Source organism: Ursus americanus, chromosome 36, assembly GCF_024610735.1.
Source record: "Ursus americanus isolate L20-20 chromosome 36, mUrsAme1.1.p, whole genome shotgun sequence".
Lineage (NCBI taxonomy): Eukaryota > Metazoa > Chordata > Mammalia > Carnivora > Ursidae > Ursus > Ursus americanus.
Window position 1 is genome coordinate 18,992,841 of NC_142162.1, and position 18,687 is coordinate 19,011,527.

General features: G+C 47.6%; 1 protein-coding gene across 1 annotated transcript; it reads right to left on the bottom strand.

Annotated features, from left to right (window-relative positions):
- Positions 1-1,930: 1,930 nt before the first annotated feature.
- Positions 1,931-14,389, bottom strand: GREM1 (gremlin 1, DAN family BMP antagonist). The gene is made up of 2 exons (XM_045815815.2): positions 14,154-14,389; positions 1,931-5,914 (listed from the first exon to the last, which is right to left on the bottom strand). Exons 1-2 carry the CDS (start codon positions 14,318-14,320, stop codon positions 5,359-5,361), a joined length of 723 nt encoding a protein of 240 aa, XP_045671771.2. The 5' UTR covers positions 14,321-14,389; the 3' UTR covers positions 1,931-5,358.
- Between the last annotated feature and the right edge of the window lie 4,298 nt (positions 14,390-18,687).

Below are 18,687 nucleotides of genomic sequence, written 5' to 3' on the forward strand. Positions count from 1 at the left end.
TTTTTGTTGTGTTGCCACTGAAATCTCCGGCAGGTTAGTTTCGTGGTCAGCTAATAGCTGAACAGTGATTTCCTTCAACACTTGGAACCAGGAAGTCTATCAGTCTTTGCCAAGGGGCTCTGTATAAATGTTGGGGCCGACCGTCACTACTCAGACCTTAGCAGGACACCTGGGCCTTCGCCTGCACTTCCTGCTTACGCAGAGCCCCACGACCAGCCTGAGGGAAGAGCTTACAGTCTTCTCAGATTCTCCCTGTGCGTGTAGAAAGCCCTGGGGCATGTGCACAGCCCTATGCATGCTTATGGTCTTCCAGAGTCCCAGTACTATGGTGGAGATTTTCAAAGCCCCGAGGAAATCTCATTCTCTTGTGTTCACCAGTTTGCTTGCCCCAGCTGCTATCTTCTACCTCAGGCAGCCACCAAAATAATCAGTTGCCTCCAACTGTTTTCAACAAGGCTTTTCACACTGGGCAGCTTCCGATCAGGTCAAATAAAGATAGCCTTCAAGTGGGGTCTCCAGGGTTTGACGGACAAGTCAAATAATGACAGTTCCCTGTGTATTTGGCTTTGAAAGAACTCCAATCCCATTCTATTCCCTCCAGGGGCTGCTAGTTGGCTGGTTTTTACTGTAGTTGCAGGCTGTTGGTTTTTAAGTCTTCTATGGAACTGAAGAGGGAGGATGAGAACAGGGCAAGTTACAATATCAGTGTTCGCTGTTCTTACAGCCTCTTTCTAGAATAAATGCTGCCCAGGCTGCTGCAAGCCCTCAGTTAGTTTTCAAAGTTCTAAAAAATTGGTTCTGGTTATTTTTGCCAAGTTCTCATTGGTTTTATGGAGAATTTTCAGAGCTCCTCATTCCAACATTTTTGCTGATATCCTACCATGTATTTTTTTTTAAACCTAGAATGCCTTTCTGTATCCAGTCCCACTACCCTGTTCAGATGTTGCCTCCTAGGTGTGGGTGTGGCTTTTGAGGGCACTGTCTCCTTGCTACTTTGTCATCTTTCCCCTCCAAGTCCGAGGAGGCCGTAACAGAAAGGTGGCAAAGAGGCTTTAAATGCTTTACAGCTAGGGTTCCTGATGATGCCAGCTACGGCCTCAAGGTAATCGTAGTCATTAAATGTGAATAATCAAGAGTTGGACCTATTTTTAGAGTGCTGTGTTCTGTCCTTAAAGGAATGTCTGATACAAGTGGAGAATATCACCATTTTGCCAAGTGCTTAAGGGCACAGGTGTTACAGTGAAACCTCCTAGCAGTGATAATAATGGTATACATACAATCTATGAAGATCGCGGGGAATTTAGCAAAGTCTGTCCTAAGCACTCCATACATAGTTGCTGGAATTTTCATCACCATTGTCAGAGCACCAATGCCTAGTAGAAATCCCATATCGTATGTCCAAATAGGAAGGGACCTCCGAAATCTGCCAGTTCAATTGCAAACCCAGGACAGTAACTCACTTGACCTCACATCCCTATTAAATGAGGTCAGCATGTGTTTTCATACCTCTAAGCACAGGGAGTTCATCTCAAAGGCAGTTCATTGTGTCGATGAATCCCTCTCATTATTATCTTCCTTCTAGTGAGCCCAAGTCTTTCTTCCGTTTTTCCCTTGAACACTTCCAAACTGAGCTATTGTCATTTCTGCATAACTCTTCCATTACTGAAGGGTTCGCAAAACTCTTTCCAGCTTTTCTTTCTAGCTCTGGGGAAGAGGCTGGTGCTTTCCAACGCACACCAACTTCCCCTCATCTCTAACTGCCACGGCCTGAGGTGTCCTGCTAAAACCTTAAAGTCCTAGTTGGAAGAAATAAGTTCCCTCTGAGATACGAGAAATCTATTCATCTCTTTTCTACCTCCCTTCCCATGACAGGTGAATCCCTGTTCTGTGAACACTACCAGTTGAACACACACATGCACACACACAGACACAGAGGAGAGTTTCTATTTATTGGTTGCTCTTTGGGAAAGGTAATATAGAACATAATTGGGATTAAAATCAAATTCTAGTTACAGGTTCATAAAACTTTGCTTTAAACCAAATTAACTTTTATGAGACTATTAAATCGCCTCTCATCCTCATACATAACAAAGTAATTCAATCACAGTCTATATAATCCTTTGTTGTTTTTCAATGATTAAAGCACACATAATACATAATGCAGTTGATATTAAATATCTTGAGAATGACAAATCAATAGAACTCCTTCCACTCTGAAGCCTTAACCGGTCATTTAGACACGTTCTGGACATACACTTTTCATTTTAGATTTTCTCCTTAAAAGGACTTGTGAACTATTCATTATTATCTGCTATTTGTATACACATGTCATTAAGTCTTCCAAAATAACATGAAAAATCTTTCTTCATATTGCTTCAGAAATGTTAACCTTTAAAGAACATTCGATTAAAAAAAAGCAAAAGCTCACGTCCTGACTCTGTAACAGACGTTCAGATGTGTCAAGATTTTATTGTTTCCCTCTGACCTGACAAAAGCCTCCAACATACAACGTGCCACTCTCTTCCTTGCTCAACTCAGAGGAAGTCCAATAAAGGAGAAAAAGCAAATGCTCGAAACCACAGTGACCAAAGGATTTGAATTAATAATTACATTAAATAACCATAACTTTTTGTTTAACTATTCACATTCCACACAGTGGAAATTACCTTTTCCTCCAGATTTTTCACTTACATTGTTTAACTTTGAAGAACTACAATAACAAAAACCAACTTACAGCCTCGCAGGATGTGTGTTTTTCTCTTTTAATGCCAAGCACAAAGTGTACGTCATAAAATTCCTATTTGGTGTTTGGCGTTATTTTAATAGGAAAGATTGAGATCACAAATATCTCACCACAAAAAAATTCTACCATAGTAATGAAAAACCATACTGCTTCACCGGTGACTCCAATACAATATGGAATAGATACAGCACTTTCGATAAACGTTGGGAGACACACCCTACTTTGCTGGTCTCAATATAGGCACAGTAAGAAAAGCAGACATTCCCTCTCCGGCTAGCGCTGGTTTTTTTCAGGGTACTTATGCTGCTGATGATCTCAGTGAAGTTAATTTTGAGGCAATTCTCTTTACTTAAGCCAAATCCGACTTACATGCAAGACTGTGGTACAAGCTACTGAAAGAAGATGCCTGCTGCCAACGTAATTCATCTCTCTTTAACAAAACTGCATGCTTGTGGCAGAGCTAAAACAACAAGAGAAGTTCAGTGTCTGCTGGGTCCGAGTGTCGTGTTTCCTCTCTGTGCGGTTTCACATGCTCAGCTCCTTCCCCTTTCTTCCCCTCTCCCCCACCCTCAGAATTCCGGCTTAGGATCTGTGTCTTCCTTAAATCCATCCTGAGCTTCACTGTTGGAGGGGTGTGCATGACAGAAAGGGTTAGGGCAGGGCCATAAAGTGCACACGAAATACACGAAACGTGTGTTCGGACAAATTTGCCTCGTGTGGAATCATCATCAGTAGTGAGTTCAGAAGTTTCCAAACTCGACCCAAGATTTTGGGTGTTGAAGATCACTTCTGCCTCCAAGTACAGTTCCGGCTTAGCTGTTAGATGGGAGAGCGCTGCACCAAAAAATAAAATAAAATAAAATAAAATAAAAGCAGCCTCTTTAGTGCAATGCTGGCGCCTGGATGGGTAACTAAGATGCTAGTCAATGGTGCTTGTTTCCCATATCACATGTGACTTGGCTAGCGAGGATGAGAAGGCACAAGGCAAAAAAAGAAAAAAAAAAGTGTCTTGGGGGGTGGGGATGGGCTTACATAGAAAACCTCAGGCTTGAAGAGAACGGGTGAGCCAAATCCAAAAAGCAGTAAGGTCCACCGCCCTGCAATTTGTCCCTTAGATAAATCCTAAGCAGGGATGGGGAGGAGCCCCAGTTTAATCAGAGGAGGGGTCTACCAGTAGAGAGACAGCTAATGCACCCAAAGGCTCTGACTTCCCCCCCCCCAAATACTCTGATTTCTTGACTGGGATTTCCCATTAGACCCTGAGAAAGCAAAGGAAGAAGGGGAGGGCATCCCTTATACCTCCTCCCAGGCCTTAAACTACTCCTTAGCCAGAGGCAGTCTCCTTTACTTCTTTATTCTCCTCTGCTCCAGCTCAATCTCCCACCCACTGAAACAAGAAGACCCGCAGTGTACTTCTAGCTCAAAGGAGCACGCCCTCAGTTCTCCCTTCTTAGCCTGGTCCTTCACTGCCGGGTACACTCAGCGGAGGCCGGCTCTTTATAATACGGGGTTGTGGCTCTCAGAAGCATTACACAGAAATAACGAACTGGGAAAGAGGGGATTACAACCAAGCAAAAGGAAAGATCCGAGGACCTTCTGCTTTTGAGGTGTTTGTTTTCTTCCCAACCCAGCATCCGGACTACATCTATTTTCTGCCTGAGGGGCGAAGTGGGGGGTAGGGGTCATCTTGGTCTTGCTCACTCACTTGGTTCTGAAAAGAGGAGTGGTCAATATTTATGTTTTAAGTTTGGTGTTGGGTTGGGTTACAGCCAATTTCAACAGATCACAGTGACAGCCAAAGTTAGCGCTTTTTTGGCAATTTCGTTTCTCCTCTGTTCACTTGGTTTCCATTCAATACCAGGGGAAACTTGCTGAAGCATGGGTCGCACTGTCTCGGGGTTGGCCTTTCAAGACTCTGCACGTCTCCCTGCGGAACTCGTGCTGTGCCCAACTGGCCTCCCACTCCATGCCTCCCTTCTCTCCCTCCTGTGTCCTTCTTGCCCTTGGCGCACACCAGCCTCCCCGAGTCGGAAGACCCTTCCCCAAATGAGAAACAGTGACGTCTATGGTCAAGTGAGGTAATTTAGAGTTCCCGGCAGAGAGGGAATTAGACTGAAACAGTCACTGAGATCATAAGAAGGGATGGATGTGGAAGGGAGGAGACGCGGGGGAAGAAGCAAGCACAGGTGGAAATACCTTTCCCAAGTATAACGCAGCACAAAAACAGGTCTCCCGCCCTCAGAGGAGCCTCTTGCATTAACATTCATTCAGAAGGGAGATTCTGGTCCCCGGGAGGGCACGTGGAATACACCGGCAGCACCTGACCGCAGCCCTGCCCCTTTTCACGTGCCTCCCCCGGGGGTGGGCTTTCTGTGCCAGCCCCATGGAAGCGGATACGTTTGCATAATAGGGAGTGCCCTCCTCTGGCGTCTGCAAACCCCCAGACACGCACGCACACTCATGCATACAAACTACGCGCTAGCGGGCTCCTGTCGGAAGGCAGCTGGTGGTTCTTCTTGCCTATAGGTTGAAGCCAAGTAAGAATCAGGTCGTTTTAGGTCTGGCTCTGGGCCCGCCTGGGGCTGCATCCCTAGGCTAGGCTGGCTGTGCCCAGCTTAATCCAAATCGATGGATATGCATCGACACTGCTTGACTCGCGTGACCCTCTTCTTCTTGGTGGGCGGCTGCAGTTCGGGGCAGTTGAGGGTGACCATCATGGTGGTGAACTTCTTGGGCTTGCAGAAGGAGCAGGACTGAAAGGAGCCTTCCTCCTTCCGGATGTGCCTGGGGATGTAGAAGGAGTTGCACTGGCCGTAGCAGAAGCGGTTGATGATGGTGCGGCTGTTGCAGCCCTCCTCGTGGATGGTCTGCTTCAGCGGCTGGGTTTTGCACCAGTCTCGCTTCAGGTATTTGCGCTCGGTCACATGCAGGGCCTCCTGGCTGGACTCCAGCACCTCCTCCCCGGGCATGGCCGTGCCACGCCCCTGGCCACGCCCCCGGTTCCTGGAGCCCGGCTGCTGGGGAGACTGAGTCTGCTCGGAGTCATTGTGCTGGGCCTTGTCTGGTGGGGGGATGGCACCTTGGGACCCCTTCTTTTTCCCTTCGGCGGTGGGCAGCAGGGTCCCCAAGAGGAGAAGCAGGGCTCCCACAGTGTAGGCGGTGCGGCTCATGCTAACGGAGGAAAGCACAGAGAGGGGAGACACAAAAGTTGGACAAGTCAATTCGAAAATTAATAGCAGCTAACATTTTATCAGGCCCTTGTTACACACTCTATGTAAGATATTTCATTTCCTTCTCACAATATCTCTATGAATCAGGTATAATTATTCTCATCCCCCACCGAGCCGTCAAGTCACCAAGCAGCTGGCCCAGGGTCCCGGGTGAATAAGCCAAGATTTGAGCTCAGCCACCGCCTATCTCTTCGTGGCATGTCGTCCCACCGGAATTCCTTCCTGGCTGCTGACACCAATCACATGGGACGTTGTCTTACGGTTACCGAATTGTATTCGTTCTTGTATTAGGCCAAATTACCTTTGCACCTCTCTGGAGAAACCCAATTTTCTATTTTGTTTTACAGAAGGCACATCAGCCTCACCACCCAGGCGTCATCTGCCCGGAAAGGCTCCCAGTCTTTTTCTCTCCGAGCAGCCTGACTGCTGCCTGAGTCCTGCCTCGCTCCGTCCGTCGGGCAGATGCTTAGATGTCGGCTGACCGCAGGCGTTGCCAGGAGAGCCCTGGAGGAGAGGGGTGAGCCGCTGACGGAGGGAGAGCACTCAGCAGGTGCACACACTGGAGGAAAGTCCAGACTGAGTTTTCAGTCCAAGACTTGGGGCAGCAACTTGCTATCTGACCATGAGAAAATCACTTTGCTTCTCAAGAAATGACTTCATGTAAGCAACGTACAGAGACCTCATCTCCCCAGATGGGTTGTTCAGAACAAATTGGAGGTACAAACAAGAGCAGTTTGAGAACTAACCAAATCTATGGCAGGGTCACACACAGAATGAATTACCTTTCCAGAAAGATCACATTAACTCCTAACACTCCTGGACCTCTCACCTGTTCTCATTTTTAAATGGGCATAGCTATTTATTATATCATTCATGATATCATGATAGACATTTTTCTACTTTTAAATGGTGAAATATGTCCTTCACGTGTGTGTGTAAAATCTAGGAGGTAGAAAACGGCACAGGAAGACAGGTATGTGCAAATATTTACATTAATAAATGCCATAGACATGTAGGATAAATTAATTATCGTGAATTACTGTGGACGGGCCTGGAGTTAGACATGGGGCAGACAGGGCAATGAACAATGGCAAAAAAATTAGATAAGTGGGGGAGGCAGAGGGAAAACTGACAAAACAAACAAACAGGAAAGCAAAGATGGAGAGAGAGGAAAAAATGGAGTGAGGAATGTAAATCAGAGAAAGGAGGGCTCCTCTAGAGGCAGAGTGTTAAGGGAAGGTAGAGGGGACAGAGGAGGAAGAGGAGAAGCGGAGCCTATTTTTTAAGACTGCAAGCACCACGCTATGGAGATTCTCCTGACAAAGTGCCTCTAAAATCTCCAGGAGCGGACGATCGCCTGGGGGTATTGTTAAAATGCAGATTCTAATTCCGTGGGTAGGTCTGCCTTTCTAACAAGCTTTGAGTAGCAAGGCCTGTAGTACTTGCGGCCTGGGGGGGGGAGGGGCCAGAAAAGAGTTATTAAAATGCGGAAGGATTTTCTTTTCGAAGAGTGCAACTGCAAATTCACAGCCTGGCTCTCAGGCCATCTTGCCAAATCTGACCTGAATCTTGAGGCTTCCCCTACCCACCCCCCCATGCCCACTGTGGTTCTGAACCTAAGGGCAGGGCTGAGAAGTACCCATTTCCCTGCTCTCTTTTGTACACCAGCATTATGCATAATAGTAAGTGCATTTTAATAGTAACCTTATCACATCCCCCCAAGGAACTCTACAAGTTGGCACGAGTAGATAAACCAATTACCTTTCAAAGACAAAGGCCCTGCGGAATCTACATTCTCTAAGCAACAGTCCCTGTAAATAAAGACCATGCAACCCTAAGGATAATGTCAAATTAAGATAATTAAATATTAAATTTAAAATATCCTTAAATGGCACCATTTTTCCAACATTAACCTAATACTTTGGGGCAAGTTCAAGTTTGCAACTGATAATGTGACATTTAGCGCCTGTTCTTTCGACTGCGGACTCCCTGGCTTTTATCAGTTTATGTTACAACATCCCTGTTCTTTAAACAGAGCCTTTTTTGCCTCAACAACAAAAAAATTAATTTCCTTGTTTTGTCTTTAAAAAAATCGCTCATGAGAAAAGTCCAGTTATAAAACAGTGCTGATTTTCTCCAGAGACCAGAATAACTTGAGCCGTGACAGTTCAGTCTCCTAGGCAAATATATTGTGAATTTGAGAAGCTTTTACAAGTTTCTGCTATTCATTCAATTGGGGGCCAGGATCTAAACTAAAATTCAGTGTCTGCCCATTTCAAAGAGGAGCACATGAGACAGCCCTGGGCCTACACCCACAGTCTTCCCTCATCCCTACCAAAAATGGCCCCAAGGACAATTCAGCCCTCCCAGAGCAAGACCCTCAGAGCCCAACATCACAGAGGCCAATCTGAAACTGACTGGGAATGTACATTGTCTGCATATGACAGTTCACGTCATAAAGCCATCCCCTCCCACAAACATCTGTCCAAAAAATGCAATTTCCTTTCTCCAGACCAACATAGGGCTCCTTTTATGCTCAACTTTTCCTTCCTGGCATTTTCACATCTGTCCTTAAATAAATACCTAGTCCGAGAGTCACGAGGACTTATTCGTCATCCTATCCTCCGCGCCTGGCGAGAGTAGGCGCTCTTCCCTTACGTGAATGCTTGTTACGGACCACGTGGATTTTAAGTCTCCCTCCACCGTGCGCCAATGAGCAGCCGAGCCTAGCACAATCTTCTTGATTTCTCTCTTAACAGTATAGCAAACTCCTTCTAGCCTACAAGTACCTTAATACTTGTCTTTCTTTTTCTAGGAACACTTCAGATAGCCACTACTTTTTACCTGGTCCCAGGGAGAATGCTGTGGGTTTCATTTTCTAATTGAAGCCATTGTATTCCCTATGGCAGAAACCAACAATAAAGCAAGCAGTAAATTCAAAATTAGTCAACTGTGGTTTTCAGTTTTAATTTGGACAGACTTCCTGTTCCTATGGGAGCGTGCAAACCCCATAAGCCAAAGGGGTCTAGAATGACAGGCCGTTTTCTTGTTTTTTGGTTTTTCAAGAAAAGTAAATTTTTCTCAAAATAGGATTTATTAGGTGTGGAAAATGTTATAAAATGGTTTTTCATTTTTTAAAAAAGCCTACTTTTTAAAATCGTCAGTGCTTATTGTGAGGCTTTTGACTCTTTAAAACTTATAACTAGCTATTTGGAGAAAAGTAAAAACCAACTTGAGGAATCTCAATCAACACAGACCTCAGCTTAAAGAACAGGCGTTGTCTGAAGAACTCTGCATATCCTGCAGGAGTAAGAGTTAGAAGGTTAAGAACTCTACTGAGGGCTTCAGAGGGGAGGGGGGCGGGGGAATGGGATAGACTGATGATGGGTAGTAAGGAGGGCACGTATTGCATGGTGCACTGGGTGTTAGACGCAAGTAGTGAATCATGGAACTTTACATCAAAAACCAGGGATGTACTGTATGGTGACTAACATAATATAATAAAAAATATTATTATAATTAAAAAAAGAAAAAAGAAGGTTAAGAACTCTAATAATACTAGAACCAGGGCTCTGTCAAGTTACTGTGGTCAATCACCCAGCCTCCCTCCCACACACACCACAGACTGGTCACAATCACTCAGTGAAGCAAAAGGGGCTGTTTTGCCCTTGAAATCCCAAGTGTATTGCCACCAAATAATCTGCACTTTGTAAATATCACAAGATGGAGGAAATCATGATTACGTAAATTTCTTGAAGACAATTCTTTTCCATATCAACACCTCACCCTATTATCAAAAATCAATCCAAATCCTAATCAAGCCTTGGGTTCCCATGAATCATCCCTCTGCCCAACCGTGAGCTGCAAACATTTTTAGTAATTTGCATTCATGAAATGACCCACTCACATCATTAAAGTTGAGCTGCGTTTTGTGGGTTCAGAATGCATCGTGGCACCCACAGAGACCCTCCCTTTATACTCATTGCAGACAACATTCTTCTTTTCAAACCCTGCCTCAACTTATGCTTAATGCATTACTGCTTCTCCAAGTAATGTGATCATATTTTCATGGTGAACTTTCTCCACAATTGCTCTCCATCAGCAAGACCCACCCACCCCTACCTTTCTTCCCTTTACTACTGTCCTCCCCTCCAATCCACTTGTCCCAGAGCACATAGATACCCTCAAAGCAGTTCTTCTCTACCTGATGCTTTCCTTCAGGTTTCCCTTAGTGATCAAGAGGAAACATCCACACGCAGAATAAGCCATATCAGCCACCTCTGGCCCGTGTAGGTCATGGTGATTTATTCTAATCTTCACAAGGCTCTGAGAACACAATCACCTAAGTCCAGGGAATCAGAAATAAAAACGCTCTGTGTGACCTGTATCCAATATTCTCATTGTCTTGGGGAAAGTTTAGGCCAGCTCCTCTTGGCACTCTTCTTGCCGTTTTTCTCATTTTAGCTACCCAACCTGCTTATAATCAGTTAAATGGAGTGCTGAGTGGGAATTACAGTGAATTGACACTGGTCAGCAAGCCAGATGTCTATGCCCAAACATCTGATCAATTCCTCCTGATGAATTAAGTTTTAGAAAGACGTTCAACAGGCATAACATCAAATTATTCTCCCAGTAGAAGAAAATAATTAAAGTGACAACAAATGCTCTAAATGCAGGCCAGAGTTTAGAATAATCTTTTCCTTTTTCTCAGAACTAAATATTTAAGAAAGGAAAGGTTATTTTTAACTTGATCTTGAATTTTTGAAAAGATACCTTTTAGAAGTTAAGTAGGGAATGTCATAAGAATACACGGGGTCGATTTTTTTTTTTTCCCCAGACAAGTCAAACCAAGAAGATAAGAAGAATTACTTGCTGGCAAAATAGTAGAGGATAAACTCTCATCCTGTGGGCGTTGCAAGGGCCCAACTACAACCTCCCTATTCAGAAGACCCTTCAAGCTGTCAGGCTGGCTGCGCACATTGCACAGGACAGAAAGGAGACCACCAGGTAGTTAAGTATCTCAGGAGCTCTATGCTCCCTGGAAGCTTTTTTGCTGAAGTGAATAATTGTACACAATTTTTGAGGTCAACAGGAAACACGTTAGAATGCAATAAATAGTCACTGAGCAGCCCTGTTGAGAGCCAATCTGTAGGTTCTGTATTGTATTGCAGGATGTGTGCTGGTCCCTGTGTGCGTGGAATTTGGGATTTAATTTCAGAACCAACTTGTCATGTATCTGTTGCCATAAAATGTCACTGCCTCTTCCAAAACCACCACTAATAGTAAGAGCTCTCTATAGTTTTGAACCCTTAGCATGCATGGCATTGTGCATACATCAGACTGTATTTTATAATTTCTTTTTCACGGTAGAACACGAGGTAGATAATATTGTCTTCCTTTTACCAATCGGGGAATCCAGAGTCAGAAAAGTTAGCAATCTGCCCAAGGTCAAACAGCCCCTCAGCTGGACAGTCAGGGTTGGAGACCCGTTCTACCTAGCTCCCAAACTCGTCTTTAACCACTGTTCTATGCACACCCGGCACAGTGCTTAACAAGGGACACGTGGACCTGTTTCTAATGCAATACAGTATGAATAATATTGTAAGTCAAATAATTATCTAGTTTGTATCTTCATGTTCACATGTGAAGAAAAAAACTTCTGTTGTCCCAGGAATTACTGTTGTACTTTGCATTTCTAAGAGCATATGTTAAAACTAAAGAAAATTCCTTGCAGATGTAAGGCACGGGCTGGTAACACTTGCTTGATCTGTGCCTTTCAGCTGGATGCTACAGTTACCTCCCCTACCCGCCCCCCACTTTTCTTTACATAAAAGGGTTAGGTTTTCCCATCAGTCCTCAACTCTCTATTCTAGAACAAGCTCCCCGGCTTCACTGTTGACAAGCATTTCTTCGGAAAGGGGTCTGTGGCATAAAATGTCTTGGCCGTGTATCACTAGTGCTACTTAAACATTAAGACCGAAGGCTTCAGTTTAGAAGACAAGGCAGGCAGCTCTGATTCAGAGATGTGAGGACCCAAGAGATCTCTTCTCTGTGTAATCATTCACATAAAGATTGTGTCAGCCAGCTAGGATTTCCTATAGATCGTGGGTTACCAAAACATTTCACTCAAAATGGACTTTTAAGAAAATATGAAACCTGTAAAATTACAAAGTTTACAGAAGACTTTAATTCTTACAATAACCTAAGAGTTAAACATACACACACACAGCAACTAGGGTTCTAAAGAACCCTTCAATAATAAGTTAATACTTCAATTGTAGAGTGCAATTTATCCAGTGATAGCAATCAAATCACCTACTGTTGTAGACCTGTGTGGGCCAGGGAGGAGATGAGACTAGTTTTCTTAAGATCTTTCCCTTGTTGCTTTGAAATGCCCATCTCTTCAAGTCCCCCCGGCACCCCTTCCAAAAAGGAAAGAAAGGAAAGAAAGAAAAGAAAAAAGAAAAAGAAAGGAAGGAAGGACGAAAAGAAAAGAAAGGAAAGGAAAAGAAAAGTCAAGAAAAGAAAAGGAAAGAAAAGAAAGGGGTGGGGGCTGGAAAGCCCTGGGGTGAAAGAAGACTCCTCACCCTGGGCTGGGGGTTATCTTAACCTCCTCTCTGCTATTCGTTTGTGTGTACAGTCAAAGGAAGCCACCACTCTGGGGTCCCTGGAACAGCTTAAATCCCCGTGACCCACTTAACACAATAGATTGTTTTAATCAACTCGTGTCCTGGCACCATCTCGAAGGGGAACATAAACAGACGCGCACACCGCTCGGATCTGCTTTTTCCAGCGGGAGATCCAATTACCTACCAGTGGTCGCCTCTCTGCCCTTGTGTCATTTAAGGAGAGATTTTAACCCCTAACGTCGAGGCCGTATTTCTGCGTAGAAGTGCTGGGATTCAAAGTCGTCAGAGGAGGGGAAGGCGGCAGCCGGATTCAACCCGGGGACCCATTCAGGCCAGCTCCGGACGCGCGGGAAAGGCTTCACGGCGGAGGCCCGGTCACCTCCCGTCGTCCCCCGCCTCGGCCCGGGACTGTCGCCAGAGCCCGCTGCGGGGGAAACACCCGGCTGGGGCGCCCTCGAGGCGGAGCTGGGATCCGGAGGCAATGCCAAGCCGGAGCGGTGGCGCGTCCGTTCTTCCCAAGCCTGAAGTCCACAAATCGCTCGGACCGGCAAGGTGACAGCCCCGGGCCTGGCGAGGGTGTCGGCGAGACGGAGAGAGAGAACGGGGGACGACCGGGGCATCCAAGCCGCCAGTCCCGCGTCGTCCGTCGCTAGCGAGACCCAGCGAGGCGAGGCGGGGGCCTCTAGGACACAAATGAAGGGGTACCGGGGAAGCCGGACCGGCGGCTTGTTGCTCCCTGGCCCCTGGACGTCGGCGCTTCAGCCGAGGCGCGCGTGGGGCGGGAGCAGCCTAGACCAGGGCACCGTGCGCTGCCAGCCAGTGGCTGTGTGCAGTGTGTGTGCTGTGAGCCCCGCGGGATCGCCGGACTCCGCGTCCCCGACCGCTCACAGCCCTTCAGCTGATCGTTACCGACGCTCGGGCTTCCAGCGCGGCCGAGCTCCGCGGCTCTGTTCCCGCCCGAGTCTCCATCTCACCTTGAGGACGGGCCAGTGGACCGCGGCTGAGTCTCCAGATCCTCCAGCCCGCCGCAGGATCACTCCTGGGACTCCGACGGGAGCCCCAGACGCCCCGAGCCCCAGCGCCCCGCTTCAGACACTCGGCGCCCTCCCAGGGCGGCTTGCCCCGGGGTCCCGGCAGCTCCCCGCCGCTCCCGCTCGCTACCCCTCGGCTCCCGCGCTGCGCCCACCAGGACTCCGCGCCTCTGAGGTGCGGGCGCGGCTGGCAGGCGCACCAGGAGCGCGTTGGCTGGGCTCGCGGAGGTGGAAATGGGATGCGGGGCCGTAGCGCTCGCTCTTGACATCCTCCTTCCCAGGCTTTCCCTGCGGACCGCGCAAGGTGAGGTTACCTTGGCCGGAAGGACCCTGGATTTTTCTGCATAATTCACCCAAGGGAATCGGGGCCTCCGTCCGCGCGCCTGGAGGGCTACCGCGCGTCTGCACTGAGCGGGACGCGCGAGTCTGTTGCAGGGGACCCCTGCGCTCTCTCTCTCTCTCTCTCTCTCTCTCTCTCTCGCATTCTCTCACTCACTCTGACGGGAGCCTCTGCACTCACCTGTCAGTGCGGCGAGTCCTCGGGGCCTGCGCTCTCGACGCGGGGCGCGGTGTGCGACCGCGGCCCGAGCCGCCCCGGCTTGGCACGGGCTCAGCCGGACAGAGAGTACGGCTCTCGCTGCACACTGGGTCGCCCGGTCCGCGGAGGGCGCACCGAGTGCGGGGCATCGCGCCGTCTCCCGTTTAAATGCCGGCAGCCGAGCCGGACGCCCGGGGCCGCGCCTCTCCATTGGCCAGGCGCCGCCGCCGCCGCCGGACCCGCTATCCGCCCCCTTTCCCGGTACTGCCCCCGCCCCCGCACCCCTCCTGCCTCCCCGCGGGGTCCCCTCTCCGCCTGCCTCGCCTCTTTGTCTGCTCCCCCCGCCCCGGCCGGCTGGGAGAGGTCACCCCAGGGAACCGCGCCTGGAATGCACAGCAAATCACATTTTCCGCTCCCGTTGGAGGGGGAAGCGCGGGAGGAAATCCCCCCGGCTCCCGGCCCCTCGTTCCTCCTCCGCCCCAGGCCTGGGCTTTTCCTCTCACCAGCCCCGCTTCGCCTGCGCTGGCCCCGCAACGCGCTTGGTCGCGGAGGCGGCCCTGGAAAGAGCAAGATCTCCGTGGGATCTCGACAGACCAGGCGCTTCTTGCCCCGTGGCGGGAGCGGGACTGCAGGATGCGCTGGTTGAGCGGGCGCCGCGGCTCCGGCGCGGCTCGGCCCGAGGCCCCCAACTTCGAGGGCGCTGACCCCCGCGCCCCCGTTAACCCCGGCGGGCTCGCCGGCCGCCAGCAGGAGCCTGTCTCCAGCGCGACACCCTCCGCTCCGCGCCCGCCGCCGCGGCTTTCAGCTCAGACGCGGACGGCCTCGGCCGAGACTGTCCACAGGGAGCGGCGCAGGGGAGAATCAACCGGGAAGGACCCTCACAAGTCAGGGTTTCCATTTCCAAGCCTTCTTTAAACGGGAGAGAACAATAGCTATGAGAGAAGAGGCTTTCTGTAGCATGTTCAAGATGAATAAATCAGGAAAATAAAACGTCAGGCGAGGAAATAACTTCCCAGAAATAAAAGACAAAACCCCCCTGTAGGTGAAAAGCCGGCGTCACATTGTGTATTTATTACTGAGAACCCAATGGATAGGGGCAAACATACTAAGCGCATAAATATTTTTCGAAAGATGAGCGAACACTTTCATTTGTTCTCTTAGCTTGAAAATTGGTTCCTCAGAGAAGCCGTAAATTCTGTGTGTCGAAGTTACAGCCCGTGCAAAAATCAACCCGGCTGCAAGGTCTGCAGACCGGCTCCACCAGCCAGGGCAGATGATGGCTTCAGAAGAAAAAAAAGGAAAAGGGTACAGAAGGAAATTGGAAGGTGGCTGTACTCACTCAAGCAAAATAAACCCAACAAGGAAACCCAACAAAAGGTACTTAGGAAACAGTCCTGATTTAAGCGCTTGGCTAGGAAAACAAAACAAAACCCCCAGAAGAGCCCTTTTTTTCTCTTCAGGCAGTCATTGTGGGGAGGAGGCTAGAAACACTGAACACCTACTAGATACTTGGAAATCAGTTTTTCAAAATAAATGAAACAAGGAGGAAGTCTGCATTAAACCAGTACCGAGAGAATCCTCATCACCGGAATGTTTTGTTTGTGCAATCTGCAGTTGCTACCCGTGAACTCCATGCTCCACTTTATATTTAGTTTCCAATAATGTTTTGTTAAATCATCCCGTGTAGTTTGTAGTTGCTTGCAGAAGGCGAGCGGTCAACAGGGCTTAAAGGTTTGAGGCTGCTGGAGTGGGCCGTAGGAGGTTAGGGGTGGTCAGAATACACAAAATGCTTAGACAGCTGAGTCCCGCCAAAGCCCCACCAATCTGTAGAAGCCAGTTGTTCTCTCAGGGGTCAACTATGCCCCCAAAGAAAAAGGAGCATATTTTACAAATGCATTAATCCTTCTAATTTAAAATCAATGTTTCAGTCCCCATTTTTTTTTCAAAACTCATGCAAACGGCCCCAAATAAAAATACAAAGACAGTGCTTACCTGCTGAATTGGAAGTCATTGTTGTGGTGCCCTGAGACTGTTTGATACATCTCAACCCATCTCCGTGACTCTTTTATCTCTGTTTAGTAAATGCTGCTGATATCACCAGGACCCCTCGTCGCGAGGCTTCTCAGACCACAGTCTCTACAATAGAAACACTCTCATCGCCATCCCACCACCCCACAGCTCTACCCCACTTCACTGAGTCCTGTCTCTGTAGTCGCACTCATCTCTCCCTGCCACTACAACGGGGGCTTCATGACGGCGGGACTTTGGCTATAGTGTCACTCAGATTACACCAAACTCATAGAAAACAAAGTGTCTAAGCAGACTTCGGATTCAACAAATAGTTGTGACCTGGGAATGTTCAGCACATGCCCACTAACTAGGATTAGCCCCTGAGCCTAACGCTGAGGCTGTAACCATCGTGAGTATGGTAAACATGGGCCCGCACCTCACAGAGTTTATAGTCGAGCGTATTTGTAAATATTTATATAGATATCCAAGCTTTTGGCCTCATATTTGTGTTTCCACAGCTCTCAACCAGTCATTGCAAACCATTATCCAATCAGGGGGAAGGCATAAGAGTAAAAACTCTTCAGGCCTCTTTAACCATAATTACATAATTGAAACCTGCTCTTAGTAAGAGGGGGAAGAAGTAGAAGGACTCCATGCATGTAGTCAAAGTTAAAATTTTCAATCTGAGATGCCTAAACAGTGATCCCTAAGTGACAAATGTCGCTTACAGAAATTACTTGCAAACTACTTTGGGGCTGTTTTGAGACGTGTGGGCCCTACTCAGCTACTGGTTTATTAAAGGGGACCGTCTGTACCGTGTGTTTGTCTCCGTCTAACTCCCCAAATGCTAAGAGGAGGTTACTCTTCACATCTGGGGAAGAACCTTGAAGGTCTTCGTAGGGAAGTTTTTGCTCAACTCTGCAAAAGCTGTTCACCTAATTACAGAGACTACGTATGACATCTTGCATCGGATTCAAGAAGAAGAAAAGCCCTCCACCCATTTGGAACTGACCTTGTATGCTCTTTCTAAAGACAAAAAAAAAATGTGATGATGAACTTGACAGTGGTTAAAGAAAAAGATATTCACGGGATGCCTGGGTAGCTCAGTTGGTTAAGTGTCTGCCTTTGACTCAGGTCATGATCCCAGGGTCCTGGGATCAAGCCCCGTGTTGGGCTCCCTGCTCAGCGGGGAGTCTGCTTCTCTCTCTCCCTCTGCCCCTCCCCTTGCTTGTGCTCTCTCTCTCTCTCTCTCTCTGTCAAATAAATAAATAAAATCTTTAAAAAAATAAGAAAGAAAATAAAGAGAAAGATATTTGCAACAAATAACAGCTAAATGATTCATATCCAGGATGGATTTCTCTTATATGTTAATAAGAAAAAAACTCCCCAAACCACCCAATAGGAGTTGGCAAAGCACATGACCGGGGCCCTTCACAAAGGAAGAAACCTGAATGGCCAATAAACGTGAAAAGGCACTCGATGATACTACCAAATGGGGAAAATGCAAACTGGAGTAAGAAGATGCCCTTGCTTAGCTCGCAGATTGACCAAGACTTAAGTCTGCCACTATCCAGTGTTGAAAAGGGTATGGAGAGCGGGCACGTGAGTGCCGTGGCAGTGAGAGTGTATTGGTAGGACCACTTCAGAGACTAATTTGTGAACATGTGATAAAATTCAGCAGGCCCCTAGTGCGCCACTCAGCTGTTCTACTTGTAGGTAAGCACCTTCCAAGATCGTGAGCACATGTGGGAGGCCAAGAACTGCGTGAGGGCGTCCACGGCAGTATCATTTGTAACTGTGTCAGCTCAGGGTCGACTCCTGGCTATGCACCTTGCTCTCTGCACATGAGCAGTAGAACATTGACCGGTTTCCTGTAATGAACCATGCGTGTACATGTGAAAAGTCTGAACGATGGGGCCAGATACAAGCACATGAACAAATAAATCGGGCAGAGCATTTTAATACAATTGGGACCTAATTCCACACAAGTATTTATTGTGTGCACCACGTGGGCAGTGCAGCATGAAGAAGACAAGCACAGAAAAGCCTGGACGTGGTCCTTCATAGTCAACATGTAGGAAAAGCACTGAATTTGGAAGCAAAACAAAATCAATAAATTTCTGACTCCTCCTCATAGAAAATGAGTGCCCCTGGGTTAGATATTTAAACCCTCTGAGCCTAACTCAATCATCTGTTTTACAGGAATGCTAATAACACCTACCTGTGGGTAGATGATGGAATTAAGTACAATAAGCTCCGTGAAAATGCCAGACACGAAACAGACGCTTAATAAACAGGAGTGGCTGCATGGATACGAGAGTGTAGTTGGGAGCTAAAACGAAGACAATGAAAATGTAATATCTGTCAGCACGGGTCATGCCTTAGGTATCTTTGCACTCACGGTGCATAATGCGTTCGATGGCACCTAATAGGTAGTTGATGAAGTTACTGCATGAGTACATGCGGAGGGGACAGGAAGGAAGTGACATGGAAGGAGGGAGGGAGA

Bases quoted from the DNA above. Each gene is read 5' to 3' on its own strand.
- GREM1 (XM_045815815.2), bottom strand. From the start codon at position 14,320: ATGCCCCGCACTCGGTGCGCCCTCCGCGGACCGGGCGACCCAGTGTGC. The intron at 5,915-14,153 runs GTGAGTGCAGAG...TTCCTCCGTTAG, and splicing joins AGGACTCGCCGCACTGACAG to CATGAGCCGCACCGCCTACA.